Source organism: Nelumbo nucifera, chromosome 5 (assembly GCF_055504915.1).
Source record: "Nelumbo nucifera cultivar China Antique chromosome 5, China Antique-T2T, whole genome shotgun sequence".
In the NCBI taxonomy this organism is placed as follows: Eukaryota; Viridiplantae; Streptophyta; class Magnoliopsida; order Proteales; family Nelumbonaceae; genus Nelumbo; species Nelumbo nucifera.
The window spans coordinates 9,857,782-9,879,148 of NC_142653.1; the positions used below are offsets into that span (position 1 = coordinate 9,857,782).

Here is a 21,367-nt window from a genome sequence, read left to right on the forward strand (position 1 = left end):
CTTTCTTTTCTTCTGAACTCTAAATGTAGATTATGGTGTTCTAAATTCTGAATTTTGAAAATCATCAAATGCCAATTTTAACCCCATATATGAGAACTTTTGTTTACCTTTTGGGTATTAAAAAATAAAAAATTATAAAGTTCCACTTTAAGAGATAAGAGAAAACAAATACCCACATTTCCTCTTATAAAGTTATAAGATTCCTCTGAAGAGATAAGAGTCAAGAGGAAACGAATGGGCCCTAAAGCACAACAGAATTCTTTTTTGTTAAATCAATCACCAGGTATTTGCGTTAGGCTTCTCTTAACAAAATTATTAAAAAGAACAATAACCTACGCATCCATCGTATGAGCTGTTTACAGATCAATAGTAGAAGCATAGCATATCAACCCTCCTGTGTAAAAAAAAAAAAAAAGAACATTTTTTTATTACATCATGATATGGTGCCGGTGTCCAGTTATCTGAGATAGGAACAGAAAAACAACAATTCCTATCGTCTCAAGTTCTTGTATAAAGATTCAAAACACATTCATTACAAGCTTTGCTTAGGCAGTGGATGCAACCGATGTGGAACGGAGACACCTCTTTCACAAGACAAGTCACCAAAATAAAACTCTAAATTTCAAAAATAGAGGGAAAGCCCATAATGCATGTCCACGCCCAACTGTATTAAGCGCCTTTCTTTCAGTGTACTCTGGAAGACCGCAGTATACCACCATATTAAGCGCTTTCTTAGATTTCGATATTATGTTCAAACAGATGATGACCTCGGATCTCAACTTCCGACGGCAGTAAAAACACTTGGGATGTTCTGGCTATCAGTTTCCTTCCGCATTCCTCCCAGAAACTTGTACATCTGCTATCCTTGATTCATGCTTCCTCTTGCTACGGGAAACCCGACTTGTCTTGGAGGGATGTTTTACTGTGTATTCTTGGACGTCATTCATCTTTTCACTAGACGGGAGCTCTGGTGGCGCATCTGGCCAGGGCGTGCGTTTTGCAGGAACAGTGATCTCCAATGGAGGATCAATTATCCATCTGCATACATTAGTAACTCGTAATATCAGAGAAACACAACCATGATGCATGTAATACTTCTTCATAGACTTCAACCAAAAGATAGGAACCTCTTAGGGTAAAGTGGTGTATTATCTATCTCATACAAAGCGGATACTTGTTTTGATTTCTGTGCACATTATAAAAGTTAGATCAAAGTATTGTACTGCTACCCAAGAGTACATTCTTCCCCAAAAACCATTCATTACTCTATCTTCAGTATTATATTTATTTTCAAAAAAAAAAATCCCCCCTCTCTTTCTCTCCGTCTAAATTGACCACATTACTACGGCTTCCTTTTCTAGACAACCCATGCCAGCTCCATAGCCAAGGCTGGAGACATGATTTGTTTATTTATTTACTTATTTATTATTTTTTGGGGGAAGGGGGGCAAAAACAAATAAACATGGATAGGGGGGGCAACCATAAAGAAAATTAATCTTAATTTAACAATATAAGTGGGGATTGTAGGAAAGTTTGAGGCATTGGGGCGACCAAGGGCCATAGCAAAGCCTTGATATCTTTTGGAAAGCACAACTGCACTCCAAACAGCCTCAAAGATTTCAACCACAGCTCCCTTGCAAACATGCAGTGAATAATAAAATGGTCCACCCCCTCAGAGTCTTCACTACACATTACACATCTGCTAGGTCCCACTATCATCCCTCTGTTACCAGATTTTCAGCTGGTAAACACTTCCCCAGCATTGCTACAAAAAAAAGGCTATTTTGAGAGTGGGACACCAATCTCCCCCACCCACTGGTAAACACTTCCTCAGTTCACAACACACTCTGTCATAGAATGACTATTGTGAAAGAACCTGATTTCTCCCCCACCCAAACTCTTTTGTCACTTCTTGTTCTGTTCAGCCTCCGTGATTAAATTTTGCATTAATTCCACCAATTGCTCTAATTCCCATTCATTCAGATACCGTCTAAGAGTGGGACACCGATCTCCTGCCCCTTTCTTGTGAGAACACCTCCGACACCAAGCACTCCTTATTATGCACAATTTCAAACAGAGTTTGAAATCTCTCTTTGAGAGGATGACTTTCACATAACACATCCTGCCATAACTTAATCCTCGATTAACCTCCTACTTCAAGCTTAATTCCCTTCTTAAACAGAATCTTCATTAGGTCAAAGACATTGCAGTCAACTTGATATCAGCTTTAGGATATTAGAAAATGACATCAACGCCTGAATCCAAGGGCTGAAATCATGGTCTTATCATGCTAAGTTAGCAACAACATTATGTTATCAATTGCCATCAAATGAAGAAATGAACTTTAAGATTCGCATCTGAAAAACGAATTTTAGAAATATGTTCTTACAAAAGGATGTAGGTTATCTTATCTTCATATTGGGCACCCCCTAACCAAATCAAGGATCATACCTGAGTGGTAAAGGAGTAAAAGCTTCAAATAACACTTCAACTTTTATCTATCCCTTTAAAATTAAAGTCACCCTCTTGTGAGTTCTAGAATGAAAACTTTAACAATACCAAAAAGGAATCTTCATGGTTAGATCCCACTTTGACTTTTTATTGCTTCTCTTTCCATCCCTTTTCCATCCTGAACTGGTGCTTTACAAATTCATCCAACCAATTTTCTCTCTGGAATGCCATTTAGAACTTTATCCTTACAAAAGATCATATCACCATATTGGGTAATTTCCTTCTGTTTGCTTGCTCTGTACGTGAAGGGGTTTCTATAGACCACCTATTTCTTCCATTACCTCTAAGGAATAGAGGTATAGCCAGTTTGTTTCTGGCTCTTGGAGTTATATATAATGATGCCTTCAGTCTTATAGGCCCAGCTTAATTTTGGAGATTTATGGCTATGGGTTTATGGAAGAACCTTTTGGATACTTTTAGCTGTGATAGTTTATGGTGCGAATGGAGACTTTACATCTGAAGATTGCTAAGAATTATCATGGAGTCTCCGATGGTGCGAGATCTTTTTTTGATAGATCTTTTTCTTGGTTTTATTATAGGAGATAATTGGTTTTTTATATATTTTGTAAAGTCTTGCAACTCTGGGGCTCTAATGTTTTTTTTTTGTCTAAAACAATTAAAAAACAAAAAAAAGGTGGATGCAATTCAGAAAATTGTTCTTAGCTTCCTGGCTCTTTTGGAGTTTTCAACTTGCACTAGATCGTTCTCTACCAGAGGAGCAATTGTTTATCCGCTACCTATATGACCAACCCATTTTAGCCAATTCACTGATCCTCTCACCTCTAGCGTCTGTCCTAGGTTCCTGGAAATTTCAAATATTTCCAATTCCATCCATCCTAGTGTTGCTATTCATCTATCTCAAACATCCTCATCTCGGCTACCACACTATTTTACGAACATGCTTTCAATGGCCTAGATTAGGTTCCATGACATAAATGTTATTACAAGTTTGATTTGCATGTGTTTTCTGATACTCCAGTAGCACAATACTTCATTTACAGTGCTCTAATTCCAAGGACAAACATATTTATTTCAACAAATGACACAAAAAGAAACGGAAGAACAAATGACTTTTGAGTTGTAAGGGACAATTTTTATGGAATTATTGATTGTTTTTGCTTCATTTAGAAAACCTGAAGCTGATAAAATTGGTTTGATAAAGAGCATAGTTAAATCTCTAGAAAAATTTATCCCTTTCTAGTCTATCTTCATGTTCTTTTTGTCTTTGACTCACAAATCAACACCTTTTTCAGAGTTGCCTCAGAAATGAACTCAACAAATTCTACATTTGACTTGTGTTCTGTACAGATCAGTTGAATTTAGCAATTATCTATGGAGTCAACTTATTAAAGCAACAAATCCTGCCCTATTTGATATACTTGAACACAAATGTACAAGAGAGATCTGCCTAAGTACCTATTATTTGATATACTTGAACACAAATGTACAACAAATCCTAGGAGCAAAAACAGGAGACGGAATCAGCTGCCCACAGAGTGCACCCCGGGTGTTCCACAGCCCATCCCCTTCCATGCATTGGGAATATCTCCCCATGACAAGCACGGAAGATGTTCCCAGTGCACGGAGGGGATGGACTGTGGGCTGCCCGTGGGGCCCGCTCTGTGGGCAGCCAATCTGATCACCAAAACAAAAAGTAGACATCAGTTACAACCACCAGAATCTACAACCTTTGGCATCATTCTAAACAATATGACACAGGGATGAACAGCTTGTTAAACAACAAAAAGAATATCACATTATCACTATCCCTGGTACGAAAAAAGAGATTAAAAAAGCACAGTTTGGCTTTCTTTATGCCAGACAAGGTTCTGAATCTTGTCTAAGTTTTTGAAATTTTGACATTTCATTCTGGCTTTGACTGCAACTAAAATGAAAGGCACAAAGAATTCAGTATGTTTAGAGTTGTAAGGAAGATTGCATGATTAAAGGTTTAGATAAGGAAAAGATAGGAATTTAACCCCCTTCTACATTGATTTTTTTTTAAGAAAAGAGTAACTGATTACATTTATAGAATAATAGGTACATGGGATGACATACAGAAAGAAGCATAATAAAGCAAAGCTCAGGGGTTACATAGGCAGAATCCCATCACTATACAAAGCTTCCCTGTGGACACCAGATTTAGCCAAACTATAAGCTATATAATTTAACTCCCTAGCAATACAAATAAGATTTACAAACAAGGAGCCCAATATTTCTCTAGGCTCTAGCCTCTGTCAGGTAGTGAGCCAGCCTCCAAGGGCTGCCTTCCTTCGGCCCTAACCATTTAATAGTATTTGCAGAGAAGAATCGCCCTTCTACTTTGATTTCAGTTACGTTTAGAGGGGGATTACTGTCTGAGTAATTACTGACAAGTATGAGAATGTGGGTTTAAGTCTGAGACTAGGTTCATATTCAATCTACCCTTCCTAAGACCCCAGATAGCCAAGACCACCATTGGGAAATGGCCCTCAATGAATGAACTAAAGAGGTTATTTTTGGACCTTGGTTTCTTCAGCACTTTCCCATTCATATTCAGAAAACATTAATACATTCAACACTTGCATAAAATGAACCTCCCCCCCCCTCCTCCAAATGCTACAATCTTAAAAGAATGTGATTTGGTCTACGACTACTTCATTTTACAAAAGGGCTAGTCATCAGATCCAATGGAAAAGGCTATCAGCACCAAAAAGGCTAGTCAAACAGTTCATATAATCAATTACTAGCAGAATCAGATCGGAGGAATTTAAGTAATTAAATACAGGATCATGGAGAACAAGTAAAATTTAAAGAACAACATCAGTGGGAAGAAAACTAACCCAGGAGGAAACTTGCTGTCGGAACGAGCTTCAACTCGGAGCCACCACAGCAGAACCTTGCGCCCACAATTACCCAGAGGCTCAACAACAGAAGTGTCCTTCAAAAGAGACAGAGGACTCTCAAGGTCCTCTCCATCCGCAGCCAACGTATCTACATCCCGAACCCACTCTGGCTTATCCTCAACGTCCTTCCAAACCAACTTGGAGTTCAAAACAAACCCAGCCCACTCCAACTTCCTAGGAAGCACCGTTGCCCTATCATCAAAGTAAGTGGCACTCTTGCCGACATACGGTAGGGAATTGAAGGTATGCCAGCCAGTCAATCGGCCAGACGAATTACAAGCCGGGCCTTGAATAGGCAATGGAAAATTCTCCTCATCCTCCTGCTTCTGAGGCAAAGAGGATGAATCATCCGAATTCCCAGAATGAGCAAGAATTCCAACAGAAACAGCACCGATCCATTTAACTGATTGGATCTCATCAAATAACTCCATGCTATGCACATTACTATCATCGGCAAACATCACGATTCCATCTAATCTCTGCTCTCTCACGACTCTGTAATAACAGCAAGCCTAATAATCAAAGTGGCTTCCCAAGAGAAGAAAAAATAAATCTCAAACAAGAGAGAACAACTGAAACAAGTAAAGAACCGATGAATTTACCTCAAGGCACGAAGCCGCATCCGAGCTTCCATCTGGTGTCGAGCCTCCCAAGTAATTGGCATTCTTTCTTCGAAGCCAATGTGGATTGTACGAAGTCCTGATTTCTCAAGAAGAGAAGCGGTCTCATTAGAAGTCCCTCCGGCTTCGACAACGATCCAAGTTAGATCGCAGGGAACGAGCATCAGTGAATGCATGAGACCGGTCAAGTGAAGGGTTTGGAAGGTTCGGACAAAGGTGGGGGTAACAACAATCAGAGGTCTTGGGTTCTTAATTCCATACTGAAGCCGTTGTTCTCTCTGAACTCTTTCAATTATATGGTGCGCCTTCATAACCTCGACGGGATTAGGATGAGGCCATGGACGGATCAGGATCCCATGACGGCCGACGACGACGCGGCTGCTGGTAGTGGTAGTACTTGTTCGGTTCGACGGCGTGTCGGTAATCGAGATCGGAGGGGAGAGAGAAGGGGTCTGGAGCGTTAGGGTTTGCGCAGTATCGCTGGTGGTTCGGAGGAGCGCCGGTACAGTGTAGTGATTAGTAGTGGTGGTGGTGGTAGTGTTTGTGGAAAAGAGGAGAAAGAAGATAAGACGAGAGAACCTGAAGCCCAAAACGAGGCTGATGAGGCAGCAGAGACCATGGAGGACTAACCAGAAGAGTGCCGCCGGAGATTTAAAGGTACCGTCAACAGAGGAGTCAAGCGAACCAGAAGTTCTGAAGCTGTTGCTCCGGCGGGTGTTGCAGTTCTGCTGCTGCAACACCAGGTGCTTCATTTGGGTTGTATCTGTGTTGCAACTCAGAAAGACAGGATAGGGGCCGGGGAGGAATGGACGGAAATGGAAAGGAAATCGGTGGGTTCCAGCGGGTTAAGTTGGGGCCAGAGGGTATTTCTTTTGCTGTTGTATTTGTTTCTGTTACGGCGTTCCTTTCGGTTGTTTGGAATTTTAGAAGATAGACGAAAAAAGCATCACTAGGAATGAATAAGATTAGCAGAAACACAGATCAACCCTCCTCTTTTTATTACTTATGGGTTGTTAATGTTGTTTAGTCACACAGATTTCTTAGGTTTTACGAATGATGAATTGCTTGATTGTCTGGTTTCTTCTTTCATTCACAAAGAATTTTAGTTTAGGGAGAGAGAAAGAGGGAGGTGAGAGAAACATCGGACCTCCGGTCGGTATTTTCGGGGCCCAGCGGCTAGCTGGGACTGGGTTGGTGCTTTGATTTCGGACAGGAGCTTGGTTTCGAAGAATCCCCCGTTTTTTCATAATAAAAATAGTTGGACCAATGGTGGCCTGGTGGGTGGTGTGCCCTTTATTTTTTATAATATATAATTACGAAAAAGTCCCCTTTGATTATGGAATTGAAGTACTGAAAGGAAAATATTTCCGGATAGTTTGGGAAGTTGGAGGACAAAACAGTCAATTCGCAAATAAGAAAATGTCGTTTGTAAGCAATCTCAGACGAATCATATCATAGTAAAAAACATTGGACCATCGCCGGAATCCAATAGTTTGAAATTTGTAGTCGAGGAAAACGTCATCTCATGTCCTCTTTCCGGACTCTCTAGCCACGTGGAAGAGGGCTACTGGCCTACAAACTGTCAAGTAAAGGGTGATTTGGCGACCTTGGGACAATTGGAACAATCTCGCTGAGAGAGAGAGAGAGAGAGGGGTATCAGGTAGGTGTTGTTTCAACGTTTTGCTTCTTTTCATTTGGCGTTCCGAGACACTCCCCACCAAATGTGATGTTGGGACTAGGGTTGGTCAAATAGGTGTTCTGTCACGTTCTATAGCTTTTAGAGTAAAAGCGACGAAAACAAACTTGGAACACCTACCGGTAGCAAAATAACTGATATAACACCTCTCGGCTCTGGCTAGGGGATGTTTGGAACAGTCGCCGTTTTCAAAAAAATGGTGTCATATTGGATTCTCGAAGGCGTTTCAACAAATGCCTATATATTTTATTGTTTGGTTCAGGTGTTTATTGAAAAATCGGACATATCTTATAAATTGGGACCTCACCGATGTAATTTGACATTTCATGCATCAGTGAATCATTTCCCCAAGGGTTAACTGATTGGCGCTTACCTGTCAGTATATACATGAAAATCAGTTTACCAAACAGCATAGTATTGTTCACTGCATACACAACAGAAATATTTTTTCTTGAAAATCGGACCCAATAAATGCCTAGGTTATTCTTGATGATGCGCAATCCGCCTGGTCTTAGCTGTCAACGACCTTGCCTCGGAATCAAGTAGCGGGGGACCTGAAACAGGGGAGATGAAGAAGCTCCGGGGAGAACCCGGTGTAGAGGCTCCAAAGCTTAAGTTAGAATTCTTCAAAGGCAAGATAAACTAGATAGCGCAAAATTTGCATACCTCCTCTTTGGAGGTGGAGAGCCTTTTATAACCACCTCGCGCACTCACTCCTAGACTCCTGTCAGATCGGGAATGAGTATTTCCGTGCTTTCTGCCAGTTCGGGCATCATCGCCTCTACAGGGACAGAACCGTCACTGCTCCTTTTGTCGGAGCCGTCTTTGTAAGTGGAGGCAGTGGTGACAGGTGACGGTGGCCGTTGGCCATTGGAAATGCGGCCGTCAAGCGTCAGATCCCAAGTCAGTCAGGTGCGCCGCCCCTGGATACGGACTCCTTCGGTGTCAGGTACGGCGTGGTTCGTCCAGTTCAATGCTCCGGGAGCGAAGTGCCTGGAGCGGTGCGTGAGGCAAAGTCTCGAGTTCGGATAAGGGGAGGCCCCGAACTATCATAAGGCGGGCCAGTTCGGGTCCCTGCTTTGTGTGACTCGGGGTCAAAAGGGGAGAGTCCGGGCTCCTCGCAGGGAGTCCGATCACTAAGTAGGGAGTTCGGGCCTCTTGCTAGGGAGTTCGAACTCTAGTAGGGAGCTCGGGCACTAAGTAGGGAGCTCGGGTCTCTTGCTAGGGAGTTCGAGCTCGATGTAGGGAGCTCGGGCCTCTTGCTAGGGAGTTCGAGCTCTAAGTAGGGAGCTCGAGTACTAAGCAGGGAGCTCGGGCCTCTTGTTGGTCCCATCCCTTTGGCGTTTGTACCCTCGGTATGCTGTCTTGAGTGCCGAGCTGCTTGCCTTTTTTGCCACGTGCCATGATTTGCGAGGTCGGGCCAAATCTTCCTTCATCAATTGCCCCCCACTCCTGGTGCTAAGGTCTTGCCCGGGCGCGGGGAGTTCGCAAGGTGTCAGGTAGATTTGTCCTGCACTTTGAACCTTGGTTCTGCTGGCGCGAGGTGCGTTGTTAGGGTTCCTTGGGTTTCTTCGAGCGTCCATTTATGCGGGAAGCGTGTTGGCCTGTCTAAATGTTGCTAGATGCGGCGGTGCGTGCGCTTTGCTTCGAAATTTCAAAAAAAAGGGGCGCGCCACTTGGGGGCGCGAAAGCGGGCGTTTTTTCAAATTTGAAAAAGACGTGCCACTGCCGTTTTTTCTGAGACGTGCGCTAACGTTCCGTCAGTTTCGAAAAGATGCGCGTCGTCGCTGTCAGTTTCAGAAAGACGTAAGCCAATCACGTCTCGGTTTCGGGCAACGTGCGTTCAGGGCGGCCGTAGGCCGTCGGATTGGCTTTGATATGAGTCGTTGCCTTTTGGTCACTGTGAGCATAAATAGCGGGGGGGGGGGGACCCCAGTTTGTTGTTGCTTTTGTATTTCTCTCGAGCTCGCGTCTGAGTTTCAGCTCACATCCAGTTCGCGTCCAGGTTTTTTCAATTCGCACTCAAGGTCTTCCGTTCGTCTGAGCTCCTGTGGTCTACAGCTTTCGTCCGGGTGAGTACTTTCCTGGGTCTCGTCACTCCCAATGTCTATCTCGGATGGCTTAGATAGTCATTTCAGTGGGTCTGATGCAAGTTCTACGAACCAAGTTGCATCCCCCGATAGCCTTAGCGAGCCGGAGGTAGAGCTCGAGGAAGAGTTCGAGCCTGTAGGCCATGGCGCTTCGGGTAGTTTGGCGTCCACCTCTTGCCGGGGTTGGATGTTAGACAAGTTCGGCTCTTCGACCATGACGCCCGAGGGTCTCCAATCCCTCATTACTTACTATAACTTGCCCGAGGAGTATGCTTATTTCATACCTTCGGGTAGCTTTCCTTGGGAACACAGTCCTGATGAAATCGTAATATTCCGGGAGCAGCTCGCCGCGGGGCTGCGATTGCCTTTCCACCCCCTCTTCGTCGAAGTCTTGAACCACTTCGGCGTGACAGTCGGCCAGCTTCACCCGAACTCCATTCGGAACTTGGTGGGGACAATCTCCCTTTTCTGTGACGAGAGTTTTCCGTTGGACTTGGAGATTTTTTCTTCAATCTTGATGCTCAAGAAGCAAGCCGGTCCTCTCCCCGGGCGCAGGCGGGCTTACTACCTGTCTCCTCGTCCGGGTTTTAAGCTTTTACACGAGCTCCCCAACAAGGTCCCAGTACGGAAGCGGGACTATTTCGGGGTGCGAAGTGTGCTGGGGTGGCCTTTTCAGACCGGGTGGGGAATGACCGCTCCCGACTCCGGGGTTACGCTTGACAAGGAGACAGCGAAGGGCCTCTGGCAATGGGCGCGACTTGGGCTGAAGTGTGAACAGTATCTGACGGAGGCCAAGCTCATTGCGGCCGCCCTGAGCTCAGGTAGGTCCTTCACTTAGAGACTCTTATCTTGCTATCTTTCTTGCTTTTTATTGATGGCGAACTTCTTTTCGCAGGTGTGATGGATTCGCGAGGGACCCGAGGTGGACACTTGTTTCAAGGTATGAAGAGGAGAAAGTGGGTTGCCAAGCGAACTCGCGCCGAGGTGCCTCAGGATGCGGAGCCCGAGGTGCCGGGCTACCAGCCAGAAGATCCGCCCAGGGGACCTGAGATGGTCCCTCCGATGCAGGAGCCAACGGGGGGCCCTTATGCTGAGACTACATACACAGGGGCTCCTACATACTCCGGTGCTCCTGCTTACTCCGGGTCTGCTCATACGCGAGCTGGTCCCTCGGGCTCGGGGGCCCCGGAGGATTTCAGGAGCGTGTTGACGCCGACCCATGCTCTTCAAAATAGTAAAGAAGCCATCTTCCCCGAGGAGGTCGCGGCATGGACTGATCTTCCTCTGCATCAAGTGGCCTGCCGTGCCGTTACCCACGCTATGGTGGTAAGTGTTCTCCTTTTTTAGCTCTTTGGCTTTTGTTTTGTTGGTTCTTTTGATCATTCGGTCTCTTTTGGCAGGTAAATTCTTACATTCACGCCTTGGCGGCTCAGGTGGAGAGGAGCTCGAGGTAGGCGCGAGCTGCCGAAGAGGCTCGTCGTGCGGCCGAGGAAGCCGCTCGTGCTACTGAAGAGACTGCTCGTGCTGCTGAAGAGACTGCTCGTGCGGCCGAAGAGACTGCTCGTTTTTCCCGGATCAGGCAGGCGAGGTCTCAGAGAGATGCCGAGGCCATGGGAGTGGTGGTGAAGCACATGGCGGACTTGAGGCTGGATCTGCAGCATCAGGTCGAGTATCTTCAGGAGGACATCAGGGAGAGGACGTAGATCTTTTCCCAAGGTATCGAAGATGCCAAGAAGAAGGCTGTCGAAGAGTACATTGCTTCGCCGGGTTTTGATGATCTGATGGTGGATTCATATAGGAAGGGTTTTAAACTAAGTCGGTGGATGATCCGGAATACGTACCCCGAGCTTGATGTTAGCGCCATATCCACTTTGCGCATAACTCAGGAGATGGCTAACGCTGTTGACGTCGAGCCAAACTCCGAGGGCAAGGCGGGGCCTTCAAGTTTTGTCGAAGTGCCTTCTGACGATGATGAAATAGCTCCTGGCTTGTAAACCTTTTTTTTTTGTACTGCTCTACCTTTTGGAATGGAAGGATTTGTTTAAGTGCTGAGCATATTTGCCGAACTGAGCATTCTCTCCCGAACTGAGCATATTTGCTGAACTTCGTGTATTTGCCGAATTGACCGTTTGTTCGATCTGTTTTCTGCCTGAGTTAACCGCACTCGCGTGGGCTGTTTTCTTTGCTTGCTTGTGCCAAGATTCCTTCGTAAGCTCGGCATCCTAGCCCGTAGGCTTTGGTGGTGATTTTACCCATTTCGCTTGGCGGTCTATAGATAGTATCGCCTTAGGTTGACAATGTTCCAGGCTCGGGGTACTTGTTTTCCCTCTAGGGTTTCGAGCTCGTATGCCACCCCGAGTGCTTTCTTTACTCTGTAGGGTCCTTCCCAATTTGGTCCAAGTTTCCCTACGCCGGGTTCGGGCACCATGACCTTACGGAGAACCAGGTCATCAACGCGGAAGTTCCTCTTCTTTACTCTGGCGTTATAGTACCGAGCTACCTTTTCCTGGTAGGCCGCAGTTCGGATGTGCGCGAGGTCTCTCACCTCGTCCAGTAGGTCGAGGTTGGTGCGTAACTCGCCTTCATTTGTCTGTTCGTTGTATGTTTCTAGTCGTAGCGTAGGTACTTCAATTTCCGCCGGGATTACCGCCTCGGTGCCGTAGGTGAGGTTAAAGGGGGTCTCTCCAGTCGTGCTTTCAGTCCGCGGAGGATGGCTCTGTTCATTACTTCTGTTTGGCCATTTGCCTGCGGGTGTGCGACCGACGTGAAGTTCTGACTAATTCCCATACTTTGGCACCATTCTTGGAACTTGATATCCTCGAATTGTTTGCTGTTGTCGGAGATCAGTACCCGAGGTAGCCCGAAGCGACATACTATGTTTCAGGCTGTAACTATTGCCAGAGGTTCAGCTTCTATCCACTTTGTGAAGTAATCTACTGCCACCACTAGGAATTTTCGCCTGTCGCTGGTGGGAATGGTCCCAAAAGGTCGATGCCCCATTGGGCGAAGGGCCATGGACTGGTGAGGTATTTGAGGTCGGCAGTGGGCTGATGGTGGATATTGGCATGCTTCTGACACTTGTCGCATCTTCTGACGAGCTCGATGGCCTCTGTCTTCATCGTTGGCCAGTAGTATCCTTGTCGAAGTGCTTTTTGGGCGAGGGCTTTGCCCCAGGTGTCCGCCACACAAGCCTTCATGGGTGTCGCGGAGTACCAGCTCGGCTTCGGCTAGGCGCAAGCTTCGCAGGTAGGGGAGCGTGTAGGATCGTCGGTACAACCGTTCGTCTATCATGACGTATTTGGCTGTCTGGCGCTGCACCCTCTTGGCTGCATTGCGGTCCGCGGGGAGGGTTCCGTCTAGCAGGAGGCTCGCGAGTGGGTCGATCCAGCTCGGCTCTGCTTCAGTGACGAGTGACCTCTTCTGCCCCACCGAGAATGCTGGGCCGAGGTAAGTCCTCTACGTACACGGTTCTCATGGCGTTATGGCTCGTGTTGGCTAGTCGGGACAGGGCGTCGACCTCAGTGTTCTCTAACCTCGGGATTTGCTTGATGAAGTGTGACTGGAAGTTGAGCAGAGCCTCCTTTACCTTTGCCAAGTATGCAATCATTGTGAGTTTGCGCGCTTCGTATTCGCCTGTAACTTGGTTGACCACGAGCTGGGAATCATTGCAGATAACTACGTGCTTTGCTCCAACCTTGTGCGCTAGGTTCAGCCCGGTTATCAGTGCCTCGTACTCCGCCTCGTTGTTGGATGTCGCGAACTCAAAGCGTAGTGCGTATTCCAACTTTGTTCCGCTCGGGCCGCGTATCACTATTCCAATCCCATTGCCTTGCTGGTTCGAGGAGCCATCTACATGAAGGATCTAGGGCTCCTTATCCCAGTTCGTGCTTGGTCTAACTAGGAGAGATGCTACACTGGTTGCTACTTCACGGGTTTCGGACTCGATTGGCTTGGGAGCTCCGAGCTCGCCTGAGTTGGGGATCTCGGGCTCGACCGGCTCAGGGGCTTCGAGGCTAAACGTGCATTCTGCGATAAAATCTGCCAAGACTTGGGCCTTAATGGCAGTTCTTGGCTTGTACTAGAGATCGTACTCGCTGAGTTCGATGGCCCATTTCGTCAGTCGATCGGAAACCTCGGGTTTGAGTAAAACTTGTCTCAGAGGTTTGTCGGTCAGGACGATGACGGTGTGAGCCTGGAAGTACGGGCGGAGTTTCCGAGCTACTATCACCAGTGCATATGCTAGCTTTTCTATCTGCGGGTACCTTGTCTCTGCTCCCTGCAAAATTTTACTAACATAATATATGGGTCACTGGACCCGTTCTGTTTCCTTTATTAGTACCGAACTGACCACCTCGTCGCTTGTCGAGAGGTACAGTTCTAAGACCTCGCCCTCGTTGGGCCGAGCTAAGGTTGGACACTGGCGAGGTAACCTTTTAGCTAGTCGAACACGAGTTGGCAGTCTTGGGTCCACTCGAACCCTTTGCCTTTGATTGCTTTGAAGAAAGGTAGGCAGCGGTCTACTGACTTGGACATGAAGCGGCTTAGAGCGGCTATGCGACCATTTAGCCTCTGAACTTCTTTTACTTTCCGAGGTGGTCTCATATCTAGGATGACTTTTTTCTTGTCCGGGTTGGCCTCAATACCGCGCTGATTGACAATGTAGCCTAGGAATTTGCCCGAGGTGACGCCAAAGACACATTTGTTGGGGTTCAATTTCATGCTAAACTGACGCAGGATTTGGAAGACAGAATCTAAGTCTTGTATTAATTCTTGTAAAAACTATGTCTTGACAACCATGTCGTCTACATAGCACTCTATCTTCGTGCCAATCAGAGGTTGGATGGACCAACAAGACATTGATTTGGATCAATCCAGACTTAATGGTCTAAAATATTCATTGGATTGGATTGGACCTAGTCCATCCGCAATGAATTTTTATTGGATTGGGTTGGATTGAAACAATATCTGGGCCACTGATAGAATATAAGAATATAGGTGTCATAGGCCAGGTAACAGTACAGACCGAACTCGGTTATGAAGCTGGTTTTTTCCTCATCGGACCGGTCCATCCGGATTTGGTTGTAGCCTGAGTAGGCGTCGAGGAAGCTTAGCAACTCATGTCCCGAGGTCGCGTCCACTAGGCGGTCAATTCTGGGGAGGGGGAAGCAATCTTTCGGGCAAGCTCGGTTCAGGTCGGTGTAGTCGACGCACATGCGCCACTTGCCGTTCGCCTTTTTCACCAGCACAGGGTTCGCCACCCAGCTCGGGTAATGGACTTCCCTTATGAAGTCTGCTACGAGGAGCTTCTCGACCTCCTCGTCGACCGCCCTCCAACGTTCTGGGCTAAGTTGCGTTTCTTCTGTCTAACGGGTCTGACTACAGGGTCAGTGTTAAGTTTGTGAGTTAAAAGGCCAGGGTCAATACCGAGCATATCGGCCGTAGACCATGCAAAAATATCTAAATTTTGAAGTAAAAAACTCACCAATTCGGTCCGTAGGGGTTCTTCGACAGAAGCACCGATCTGGAGTGTGCGAGCTGGGTCCGTAGGCGAAGTCGGGATAGCGACTGTTTCCTCTGTGGGCGAAGCTCGTTCCTCGCCTTGCTCCGCAGGCCGCTCCAGATCGAGGTCGCCGGCTGCCTTGGTTTTTCCCTTCAGGGCGGCAACATAACACTTGCGGGACTTGAGTTGGTCGCCCCGCGCTACCCCCACACCGAAGTCCGTAGGGAACTTCATGGCCAAATAGTAGGTGGAGACCACCGCCCGTAGGATATGCGTGATCGGCCACCCTATTATGGCATTGTATGGGGAGGGGGTCGCGACCACCAGGAAGTCATGGTTGAGTCTGACCGCACAAGGCCATGTGCCGACTTCCACAGGTACTGTTATTTTTCCGAGGGGCTTGACTTCCTCTCCTCTGAAACCCACCAGGGGAATGTTCGCGGGCTTCAGTTCGCTCCTCCGTAGCTGTAGCTGGTCAAACGCTGATTTAAAGAGGATGTCCGCCGAGCTGCCCGAATCTACGAGTACGCGTCTGACCTCGAAGTCGCTGATCCTTAGTTTAATGACAAGCGCGTCATCGTGGGGGTGGCGGACTCCTCGCGCGTCGTCCTCTGTAAAGAAGATTGGTTCTTCGGTCTTTGGTCTCTTTGGAGGGTTCCGCTCCTCGAGGGCCGCTTTGCAAACTGAAGTCTGGGCTACTGCCGAGGTACACCCTGCTACCACCGAACCTCCCACAATTACATGGACGGTTCCCCGAACTGGCCACTCCACCGGAGGCTATCGCTGCAATGGTTCAGCAGGCCTGTTGCTAGATTCGGGGGCATCCTTTTCATGCTCCCCTGGCCGATCTGCCTTATTGTTATTTTTGTTGTGCTGTACAAAGTTTATCAAGTATCCGCGACGGATGAGCCCCTCTATCTCGTCCCGGAGATTATTGCACTGCTCGGTACTATGACCATGGTCCCTATGGAAACTACAATACAAATTCTTATTTCTTTCGTTCGGATTTCCCTTTAGACCACTTCACGTATGGGGCGTCCTTGATCGTCATTAAGATCTCGGTCCGCCTTGTGTTCAGTGGCGTGTAATCCGTCCGAACTGCTAGGGGAGCTCGGAACGATTGGTTCGGCTTCGGCTCTCGGGCCGGGTTTTTCTGGTCGACTGGGTTAGAGGGCTCGCCTTCCCTCTTTCTTTTCTCGTTTCCGCCCTCGGTTCGTTGGTTGATTTCTTCCTCTGTCCTCATGAACTTGTCCGCGAGCTTTAGGAATTCGGCCACGGTTGCGGGCTAGTTAGCTACCATGTGCCATTTGAATTCTTTGTGCGTTACCCCTCTTTTTGCCACCGCGAGCTGCACCGCGGGGTCTAACCGCGGTATCTGCAAGCATTCTTCATTGAATCGCTTGATGTAGCCCCGTAAGGATTCTCCTTCCCTTTGGACTACTCCGAAGATGCTTTCCTCTGCTCTGGGGCACCGTTTGCTGGTGACAAAATGTGCGGTGAAGACCGGCACGAACTGAGCCCAGCACTTTATCGACCCGGGGGCCAGGTTCCTGTACCAAGTGCGGGCTACCCCCTGAGGGTGGTGGTGAAGGCCACGCACATGCATGATTCACTGGCTCTGGCGAGGTGCATTTGGGACTGGAAGGCGTCAACGTGGTCGTTGGGGTCGAAGGTCCCGTCATACTTGTCCAGAGGTGGGAGCTTGAAATCTCTGGGCAAGGGGACCGCCAAGAGTTCTGATGCGAGGGGGGAAGGAACTGAGAGAATCGGGGCAACTCCTACCTCGTCCGAGCTCGTCTCTTCTTTGCCTCTGAGCTCCGACAGGACACGGGTGACGGTTCAGTGACTTCGCCGGCGCCTTCGCTGTTGAGTGGGCCTTGTACTGGCGCTGCTGGCCTCCGTGTTGCCGAGCTCGATGGGCCCGGAATGCTGGTAGTCTGCTGCTGTTAGTGCGCCGAATCGGTTTTCCGTGAGTGGGAACTCGGGCTTGGAGCGCCGAGGTGCCGACCTCGCGGGCGAGGTTCCCGACCCACCTGCGAGCTGCGAGGCGGGGATGGCTTTTTTCTCTCGGCCTGGGGACGAGGTCTGGCTGTTAGGGGGGTTCTGGGGCCTGGAGGCCTTTCCTTGGTGGGGGCGCCCATCTTGCGGGGAGGCCTTGATCGGCCTCGGAGCAGGGTGGCGAGGTGGAAGTAGTGATTGGTTCAGTGGTAGTTGGGGGAACTGCTGTTGATAGTGGTACTAGGAGATGTTGTGCAGCACATGGTGCTGGTGAAGCTGGTGTTGCTGGAACTGTTGCATTTGGGCTTGCATTGCCCGCATGCACTGCATCAGGTCGTCCAACCGGTTTTGGTTGGCTGCCAGGGGGACGGCAGTCGGTTCAGTAAAAGTTGTCTCAATAGGGGGAGGAAAGGGGATGTTTGTGGCAGGAAGGTTTACGGGCGCCACTACTTGTGGCGCATTCAAACTGGGGATTCCATCCACCGAAAGGGGGGATGATGAACTGTCCAACGCACACCACGGGAACTTGAAGCTGTTCCCCAGTGGTGTTTGTCTCTGTGCCGCGTCCGGCGTTGCTGGAAGAGGCCATGAGTGTTGGGTTTTTTGAAGAAGAAAAAGGGGGTATGAGAGTTTGGAGGGAGGCTTTTTGAAGCATTCCCACAGACGGCACCAATTGATGATGCGTAATCCGGCCGGTCTTAGCTGTCAACGACCTTGCCTCTGAATCGAGTAGCGGGGGACCTGAAACGGGGGAGATGAAGAAGCTCCAGGGAGAACCCGGTGTAGAGGCTCCAAAGCTTAAGTTAGAATCCTTCAAAGGCAAGATAAACTAGATAGCGCAAAGTTTGCATACCTCCTCTTTGGGGGTGGAGAGCCTTTTATAACCACCTCGCACACTCACTCCTAGACTCTTGTCAGATCGGGAATGAGTATTTCCGTGCTTCTTCTAGTTCGGGCATCATCGCTTCTGCTGGGACAGAACCGTCACTGCTCCTTTTGTCGGAGCCGTCTTTGTAAGTGGAGGCAGTGGTGACAGGTGGCCGTTGGAAATGCGGCCGTCAAGCATCAGATCCCAAGTCAGTCAGGTATGCCGCCCCTGGATATGGACTCCTTCGGTGTTAGGTACGGCGTGGTTTGTCCAGTTCAATGCTCTGGGAGCGAAGTGCCTGGAGCGGTGTGTGAGGCAAAGTCTCGAGTTCGGATAAGTGGAGGCCTCGAACTGTCATAAGGCGGGCCAGTTCGGGTCCCTGCTTTGTGTGACTCAGGGTCAAAAGGGGAGAGTTCGGGCTCCTCGCAGGGAGTCCGATCACTAAGTAGGGAGTTCGGGCCTCTTGCTAGGAAGTTCGAACTCTAAGTAGGGAGCTCGGGCACTACGTACGGAGCTCGGGCCTCTTCCTAGGGAGTTCGAGCTCTAATTATGGAGCTCGGGCCTCTTGCTAGGGAGTTCAAGCTCTAAGTAGGGAGCTCGGGCCTCTTGTTGGTCCCTTCCCTTTGGCGTTTGTATCCTCGGTATACTGTCTTGAGTGCCGAGCTGCTTGCCTTTTTTGCCACATGCCGTGATTTGTGAGGTCGGGTCAAATCTTCCTTCATCAATTCTGATTTCTGCTCACGGTGCTTCATAATCATAAGATGGGCTTTAGCAATCATTGGATTAAGCTTATTCAAAGCAACATTTCACGGAGGATTTCTCCTTCCTTATTAATGGATTGCGCGATATTAAAGCGTTCGGGACTCGCTCTCTCATACAAATTTTGCATGCCATTAATAATGGTAGTATTAAAGACATGCAATTAAGCAGAAGCGGGCCTTGCCTTTCACACCTCTTATTCACTAATGACAGTCTGTTATTTCTGAAAGCTGATGTCTCCAACTGTGTACACATATTAAGGAAATTCTGTTAAATTACAACAATGAATCTAGCCAGAATATTAACCTAAGAAAATCAAGCATTTTTTTCAGTGGCAATACTCCCCATGCATAGAAACTCATCAGAAGAAGAATCATGGCTCTGCAATGTAGGGATTATTACTGTGTCCATTAAGTATTTGGGCGGCTTAACAAATATCTGCACCAAAGAAATGATGGAGAAGAAAGTGATCAGTAACTGGAATAAGATATATCTCTCCTCAATCAAGCAGGTCGTGATACTCTCTTTAAAGCCATGCATATAGTTTGCTTCTATCCCCACGTACTCAATGATTCATCTAAAACTCCCAACATCACTACTGTGTTGAAAAATGGATATTGGGTGCTTTCGTGGTTCAAAACTCAGTTTGATCGATGATCCTTCTCAAAGGGAAGTCTTCCTTGCAAAGCCTTGTTCAATTCATCCAGAAAGAGAGCAATTTATAACAACCAAATCCACTTGGTGTTAATGCCAAGTGCATCAATCAAGCTTGTTCTTCTAACAGAGTTATTCCCGGGTGAGTTAATTGGAGTTGAATTCTACTACCACAATCTCGCGGAGGGAAACATCAAGACATGCCCCTGCCCAGGTGCATGGCTTTGAGAAAACAGGAGGACTTTCGGAATTAAGCAGCTAGTAGACAAGAACTTTGTGGTTCAGCCAGGGAGGCTAAGAGATGCGGGCGGGCTAGCTTTAAGATTTGCTTTGGAGAGACTAGCCTCGTTCCAACTTAACTAATCAAGGGGTGACGATTTTATCAAATGCTATATCAGTACGTAGTAGAGATGCTGAATACAGAAACATCTAGCTTTGAACCTCTACATCCCATTATTCAAGACATCAGATCCTTGGCTATTAAGGTTTATAAGGTTTCTTAATTTCTGCTTCTAGAGTAGTAGGAACCTTACGCCAATAGATCAGGTGTTAATTTCACGAATATTTTATTGATAAGTGAAACATATCTATATCTATACTATTATTAAATAAAATTTAAAAGTGTGAATGAGAGTGTAAAACTTTTATTTGATTGAAATATCCCAATTTTTTATTCTCATTATTCTCTAATTATAAAAATAAAAATGTAATTTAAATTATCACTTTTTTACTCATTCAGTATAAGCCTTATATCAAAGTATCAACTCCCATTAACATTCTTTAAATCTTTTCTTTCCCTTCAATACTTCTCCTCTGCCCAATGGAAGAACCACGTACGGATTGGAGTGGAGATATTCCTGGCCACTAGGGCGGGATCATGAACGAGAAACCTTTAAAGAACTGTAGCACAGGAGAGGAGGGGGATAGCAGAGGACTATGATCGGTTCCCAATCTTTACAACCTTAATTATCATCATTCTTGATTAGTGATCGTTCATAAATTTCTGGGCAAAATGCCATGATGGTTCCTACAAAGCCAAGTTTATAACGAAGAAAGCAAGCTCAGAGATAAGAGATGATATTTTAAGAAAGGGGCCTTGGAACGTCAACGAAACAGAAAAAGTACAAAATCAATTAAGCCCCACACCGTTATATGCTGAACAGAATACATCTATGGATCCATATTCTTGGTTTGCCGGTGGGTTATCTATCCAAGATAATAGTGGGTCCATCACAGGGGAGTAGAAAGGGAGGCAACTAATCAGGCTAGAGAGCGAGCAGATTGAAGGAGCGTCCTGCAATTGGTGATAATGGATCTTATTCACCAGTTGAGAGGAGAGTTCTCTACCAACAGTAGTTGGGTAATAACTAAATAATCTGCTTCGATAGGGCCATAGGGGCTGTCTCTGCACCTTATTTTTTTCCTTTACCCCATCCAAGCCAAAATAGTACGTATACATTGTGGTGTTGATTGGGCCGGATTTGGTTCAATTTGTCTGGTCCAATAGGAGTCCAATTACAGATGGATCAGGTCCACTTCAATCCAATGAATACCTTGGACCATTTTGGATCGGTCCAATTTAGTCATCCAATTTGTTCAAATTGATTTTAATTTAGATTGGTTCCAATACAAACTTATTGGTCCATTGACATCTGCACCTGTAATCTTTTTTTCTTTCGGATCAGATAGGTGGTGATCTAAATCTGATCTGATTTTAAATCTGGTCCTATCATCCAATCTGGTTCTAAACTCCAACAAAGGGATAACCGAATATAACAAAATATGA

At 46.9% G+C, this 21,367-nt stretch overlaps 1 protein-coding gene across 1 annotated transcript; it reads right to left on the reverse strand.

The window, feature by feature from the left end:
- Nucleotides 1-399: 399 nt before the first annotated feature.
- Nucleotides 400-7,295, reverse strand: LOC104607017 (putative beta-1,4-xylosyltransferase IRX14H). The gene is made up of 3 exons (XM_010272512.3): nucleotides 5,999-7,295; nucleotides 5,334-5,891; nucleotides 400-1,038 (listed from the first exon to the last, which is right to left on the reverse strand). The coding sequence occupies exons 1-3, from the start codon at nucleotides 6,766-6,768 to the stop codon at nucleotides 819-821; spliced, it is 1,548 nt and encodes a 515-aa protein (XP_010270814.1). The 5' UTR covers nucleotides 6,769-7,295; the 3' UTR covers nucleotides 400-818.
- Nucleotides 7,296-21,367: the final 14,072 nt, after the last annotated feature.

Coding starts and splice junctions, on each gene's coding strand:
- LOC104607017 (XM_010272512.3), bottom strand. CDS start 6,768: ATGAAGCACCTGGTGTTGCAGCAGCAGAACTGCAACACCCGCCGGAGC. Junction 5,892..5,998: donor ATGCGGCTTCGTGCCTTGAG/GTAAATTCATCG, acceptor CTGTTATTACAG/AGTCGTGAGAGAGCAGAGAT. Junction 1,039..5,333: donor GACAGCAAGTTTCCTCCTGG/GTTAGTTTTCTT, acceptor TAATGTATGCAG/ATGGATAATTGATCCTCCAT.